Source organism: Leptonychotes weddellii, chromosome 5 (assembly GCF_054177405.1).
Source record: "Leptonychotes weddellii isolate Sample4059 chromosome 5, ASM5417740v2, whole genome shotgun sequence".
Classification (NCBI taxonomy): domain Eukaryota; kingdom Metazoa; phylum Chordata; class Mammalia; order Carnivora; family Phocidae; genus Leptonychotes; species Leptonychotes weddellii.
In genome coordinates this window covers 94,651,945-94,657,944 of record NC_138373.1, presented here as the reverse complement: position 1 = coordinate 94,657,944, position 6,000 = coordinate 94,651,945, and the positions used below count along the sequence as shown (strand labels likewise).

Here is a 6,000-nt window from a genome sequence, read left to right as displayed (position 1 = left end):
CCTCTCCCATATGCTTGTTCTCTCTCTCAATAAAATCTTTTGAAAAGGAAAGAAGAAAGAAAAGAAAAAGAGAAAAAAGGAAAGAAAAAAGAAAAAACAAAGAAAAGAAAATGGCTGCACCCTGTTCTCTAGCCCCGGAGCTGAAAGTTCACAACCGCTACTCTTCAGTGAGCCCTCACAGAAAACAATCACCTTATTTGTTTCACCGGTTTCCATCTGACCCCTGCATTCACGCTATTCGTGTCTGGAGCATTTTGGTGTTTCAAAACCCCAAATTTCAGAGATGGCCAGGGCGCAGACCCACACTGTTCCTCCAGGGGTGGGTCCCCCCACACTTGCTGGCCTGTCCCAGGAAAGGGGTCCCATAATTGCACAGCGGTTTGCAGTTTATAGCAGAAAGCCTGCGCCAAGATCCGAGGCTCTCTGCTGGCTTCCTGGCTCCTATGCCTGAGAACAGCGCAGCACTTTGGCGCCACCTGTTCTTCCCGCGGCCCAGGGGATCCTCAGACCACCCTGTCACTCCTGGGATTCTGCCCCTTTTCACCACCTGTGTACCTTAATCCAGGAACGTCCCCCACAGTAGCAAATCTATAAATTCAGATTTTGTACTCCGCAGCTTGTAATACTGCTTACCTTCATAAGCAGCCTCCCTCCCCACCGTTGCACCCGCAGCTATGTCTCCCCCAAGTGAACTTCCGCACCTCCTACCATCCAAAAGGTGGTTGCTTTTCTACTTGTAGACTTGCAGTTTCTGTTCTCTCAGACCTCCAATTGATTTCTTGGGTATTCAGAATGATTTGATAACTATCTACCTGTGTCGGAAAGACCAGACAAGCTCAGGGTCCTCCCACTCCTCCGCCATCTCAACTCTTCCCCCTAGTGATTCAACACGTTCCTACAACACCCAGTGCTCACAAGTGTACTCCTTAATCCCCATCACCTGTTACCCATTCCCGCCACCCACCTCCCCTGCTCCCTGTAACCATCTGTTTGTTCTCTATAGTTCAGAGTCCGTTTCTTGGTTTTTCTCTCTCCTTATTTCCCCATATGATCATTTGTTTTGTCCCGTAATACTTCTAACACAGCATTTATCTGCTAGTTTGTATTTTCAGAAGTAAATGGGGATAATAATAACCTCTCTCAGTCGTGTTCAGATTAGTCATAGTGACACAAATAAGGTACTCCATGAAGTCTGCCTAGGCCCTATTGCCATGGGACAGTGGAATCTCTGGAGGCCAAGCAGTATCCCCCCATGACCCATCCCTCTCCCTACTCTTTGTCTTAGGCTGAGAATCCCCCTAGCAGAGACTTCCCAGTGAGCCTGTAAACCAAGGGAAGGGAGAGGTCCAGCACAAAGGGAGAGCCATGTTTCTGCTCACACTTACAGCGCATTCAGACTGCAGACCTGGCTCCCAACCGAACGTGAAGGTGCCAAGAATACTCCAAATACCTTGAGGAATTGGATGAAGCAAGTACCTGTGTACTTTTAAACAGCCAGATTCTGAATTGTTATTGGCAACAATGGTCCCAAGGTTGGGAAACTGGCCAGATGGAGAATGAGAATTTCAATTTCTCATGAGTTGGCAAAGTTTAAGATTTTACTATATTGCTGATGAGTGTCTATGAAAAGCAAAAGCATTAAGTTTCCCAAGTTAGGTGTTGAGTTACATACAGTGATGAATTACATAAAGATGCAAAGTCCCAGGAGGTTTAGACATTATCTACTCTCAGTATCTTCAATTTAGAAAAGTTCTCAAAATTTTTTTGTTGTTTTTGCTGTTTCATCAATTTATGTCACAGTCTTGATGAAAAATAAGATGAATTTTACTTAAAGTAGTTCACACATAATCCATAGTGCTTGCCAGAATTAGATCTGGGGGTTACCTTTTTTTTTTTTTTAATCCTTTTAAAGATTTTATTTATTTATTTGTCAGAGAGAGAGAGAGAGCACAGGCAGGGGAAGAGTCAGGTAGGGCAGGCAGAGGGAGAAGCAGGCTCTCCGCTGAGCAAGTAGGCTGATGTGGGACTCCATCCCAGGACCCTGGGATCATGACCTGAGCCGAAGGCAGATGCTTAACCGACTGAGCCACCCAGGTGTCCCAACCGGGGCTCCCTTTTTAAATTTAAACTTCCTCTCCAAAATATTTTCTATTAATATAAATGCTTACGCTTTTATAAAGATTAGTAGCTTATTTGGGGGTTCTAGCCAGAAAAAAACTTAAAGTAACTGTCAATTTTTTTATAAATTGTTCTAAAGTCATTTTTTTCTGTACTCAAGAGTGAATAATCCTACTTAAGAAAATTTTTATGAAAACTTGAAAATGAAATAGATCAGGCCTATCAGCTTTTATCCTGGGATCCTGGAATCTACGTGTACTATAGAAAACTGAATAAATCCTCAAGAGAAAACTTTAGTTAGCATTTTCTATGTATCTCATACACACATTAATGCAAAATTTCATATTATAGACCTATACGTGAAAAATAAAACATCACAAAGTTTTAAAATTCTTAAACATGCTTTAAAAATGTTTATTATTCCATTTAAATACAATGTTCATTTTACATATTTCTTCATAATTACCTTTGTAAAAAATTGCAATAAATACAAAGTAACAATGAGAAATATCACAGGAACAAACTCCTCCATTTTTTTAAAAATCATCCTATAACACAACATCAGTCAGTTCTGAGAATATTAAATGGACTGGTTATCCTATCACAGGGAATTGTTTGAAATTATGAATATTGGCCAGGGCCAATGAATTTACCAGAAATGTTTTTCCTTAAAACAGAAACAGCACTCAAATTGTTTCCTGGATACTTGGCCCTGATATTCCTACTGTGGGAAGATATTTAAACAATTTAGGTATAATTTAGGAGACTAGGTTAGCAAGTATTTTTACCCATCATAGCCTGAAGCTCCTTCCTTCTTCAGCAAACTAAAGTGTTAACATACTTGCGCCCATGGTCCTAATGGGAGTTGTGGAATCCTGTAATTCTGGAAATGTGGTTTTTTTCCTGAGTGATGCAGGATGTGCAGAGTCACAAATTTAGGAAGAAGATGGGTAGAAGTGTTAGAGCAGAGATTAGGAATGAGTAACCAGAGGTCTGGCTTACCACTGAGAATCCAAATTAAAACATCAAAAATATCACTCAAAGACTGAACATTGTATTTACACCAATTATACAAATTTCAGGGTATCCACATTCAAAGATAGAATTGCAAAATAGGAAAAGAGAAAGTGACTGTGTCTTTCCTGGCTATGACAACAATATGCTACATTTTCTCATCAGCACTTTTCATGACATTTTCTTCCAGATGGAAGGAGGTTGCATGAAATGCATTGTTTGAATCAGCAATGAAGAGAATGCACATCCCAATGAAGGGCTTTATTAGTGAAAATTCATTGACGGTTTACAAGCCTATGTGATAGCTGCATTTAAAAGCAATCTAAGAAGGAATGTATTACATGTGAAATGGGTCTAACAGTTTGATTCTATTTTGCAGAATACCTAGAAAGTAATCAAACAACAGTCTTGTTTAAGCACAGAATTTTAAATAATGTTTACTTTCCTTACGGATAACAGCAACAAAATTAGTCACTTTGTAAATTTTAGTATGACTCCTGCAATTATGTACTTTTTAGATTTCCTTTCATTACTTAATCCACAAAATTAATTAGGATGTGTAGGAAATATAATGTTGTATTTTAAATAGTTCTTCAAAACATATTTTCACTGATAATTATTTTTACACATATTTATATTTAAAATAAAATATATATAAATTCCCTCATATACACATGAGCTATTTCAAAAAGTGGAAGAACCCTTTTCATATGTAAACATTTTTAAAGAAATATTTACAAGAGAATAATCTTCCCATCCAAAGACAGAGATCTCCAATATCTCTCTTATTCAACAGATATTCTTCTCATTTTTTCAGCTAATTCTTTTCTCACTTCAATATGTTTTTCTAAATTTTGCACTTCATGTGGAAGATTGATGTCCCAAACAGACAAACAAGATTGTATCTCTACAAAAGAAAAATAAAGAAACCATGTTTCAAAGATCGTCCATAAGGCATTTTTATTTTATTTCAATTTTGTTCATTTATATTTAGTTGTCTTGTACAAATATATATATAAATACAGCTAAAAATAATGCACTAAATTACTGCTATTTATAAGAAACTCCATTTGGAAAATGTTTAAAATATCTTACAGGAACTACTACATTTCAAAAAGAGTATGGACCTTTAATAATCTAACATTTCATTTTTTGAAAGAAATCATTTTTTCAAACACTGTTCAAAATCAGACCTAATATGGATATTGGTAAGTTGTAAGGAAAAATATCCACATTTAGCTTAAATGTGGGCTAGTTCTCATTTTATAGTGGTTGGTATTTCTACTTCATTTCAAAAAATACTTAACACTGCTAAATCACTGAAACTTAATTTTGAAGATTTATGTTTAAATTATTTACACTCTAAAGAAGCTACCAATTAAAACTGCTTGAAGTATTATAGCATATGTTATATTTATTATAAATGTATAAAACACATAACATGTTATAATCATCAATGTCATTGCAATGTGTTTGGAATACAGTATCTTATTAAACATTACCTTTTTGGTATTGTGTACTTTCGGTACTTTTCCGGATATACCCCAAAACCAGCATGACATTTTTAAGGCTTCCTTTAAAAAAATATGAGTCTTCTGTTAAAACAATATATTAAGTTGGACTTTAAAAAGTCCTTGGAACTTACTTTATAATTCTACTTTTTAGGAGACACTTCAATTATATTGAATAAAAACTCTCCAAGACAAGCAATTATTTAATGTTCAAAAATTTGTGATCTACTCCTTGCTATAATTCCTATAAATTGTGTCAATCTGCGAAAACAATTTAACCTTTGAAAAACGGGTTTAATGTTTATACAGTCCAAGTTATAATATTAAATGAGATCATGTGCATGAAGGTGATTTGCCACTAGTCAAATGTGAAGCACTTGGATAAAGAATTGGATGGATGTATATACTGAGAGTCTGTCACTGAGCCATACTTTCTTCTCAAGTCATTCGCTGAGAGGCCTTAGAGAGGCCCTAGCAGTAAAGGGGTAAACAAACACATGCAAACTCAACCCACATGGAGTTTAGTTCTAGTGAGGAAATTGACATTAATTTAAAAAATCCATGACCAGGACCAATGCTATGCAAGAGAGATGTTATGAGAGCCCCCAAGAAAGAAGTTTGACCTCATCATTATTGACTTCTCAGGGGTTTGGTATATGAACTGCCATTTTGAAGAAAGAGTTAACTTAGTCTATCTTCCTGGCTTAGTTAATTACATTAACTTAAGTTAAATAAGCCAAGAAGGAAACAGCACATGAAAAACCTTGTGGCCGTATGAAGCACGGTATTTCAGAGGGACTGAACAATATTCTAGAGCAGAAAGCGCTGGGAGGAATGTGGTAACGGGCAGAAGCTAGGAAGGTGAGGTGAAGCCACATTGTGCCTGCCACACCTTGTAGATTCTGTTTAAATTTATCTTTATTTTAAAAATCAATTAAACCCACTGAAATCCCACATAATGTCAATAAGGAACAACCACTTGGGTCCTAAAGTACATGCTTGCGTGGACATGTATCCTGATAGCTAACTAGGCACTCACAGCACCTAATCTCACTCCTTCTGTGCAACTCCAACATCCATTCACAAAAACTGGGTGAGAGTAAGGAGATACACTTGTCATTGCTTAATATATTCCTGTAAAAGGAATTTACTATTTTCTTCACCTGTCAAACACATTATGATGTATTTGCTCAAGTTATATAAACTCTAGTTTCGCAGAACTTAATCCCATTATGTTATTTTCATGATCAACTTTGCATATATGCTAATACTGTACTCTAAGCCAAATAATTAGTTAAAAGAAGACAATGGAATGTATTTATGTAGAAAACATATTTCACATGCTGTTATGATTTCT

The 6,000-nt window shown here is 36.5% G+C and overlaps 1 protein-coding gene across 4 annotated transcripts in view; it reads right to left on the bottom strand.

Annotated features, from left to right (window-relative positions):
- Positions 1–2,500: 2,500 nt before the first annotated feature.
- Positions 2,501–6,000, bottom strand: part of LRRK2 (leucine rich repeat kinase 2) — a 138,445-nt gene continuing 134,945 nt past the window's right edge. For 3 of the 4 annotated variants that reach the window (XM_081821488.1, XM_081821491.1, XM_081821489.1), the window contains 2 exons: positions 4,635–4,706; positions 2,501–4,039 (listed from right to left, as the gene is read on the bottom strand). In XM_081821488.1, the coding sequence (XP_081677614.1) occupies positions 3,918–4,039; positions 4,635–4,706 (194 nt within the window). In that variant the 3' untranslated portion in view covers positions 2,501–3,917. Of the gene's footprint in view, positions 4,040–4,634; positions 4,707–5,644; positions 5,733–6,000 lie in introns of those variants that run through there. The other variant, XM_081821490.1, reaches the window with a different exon arrangement.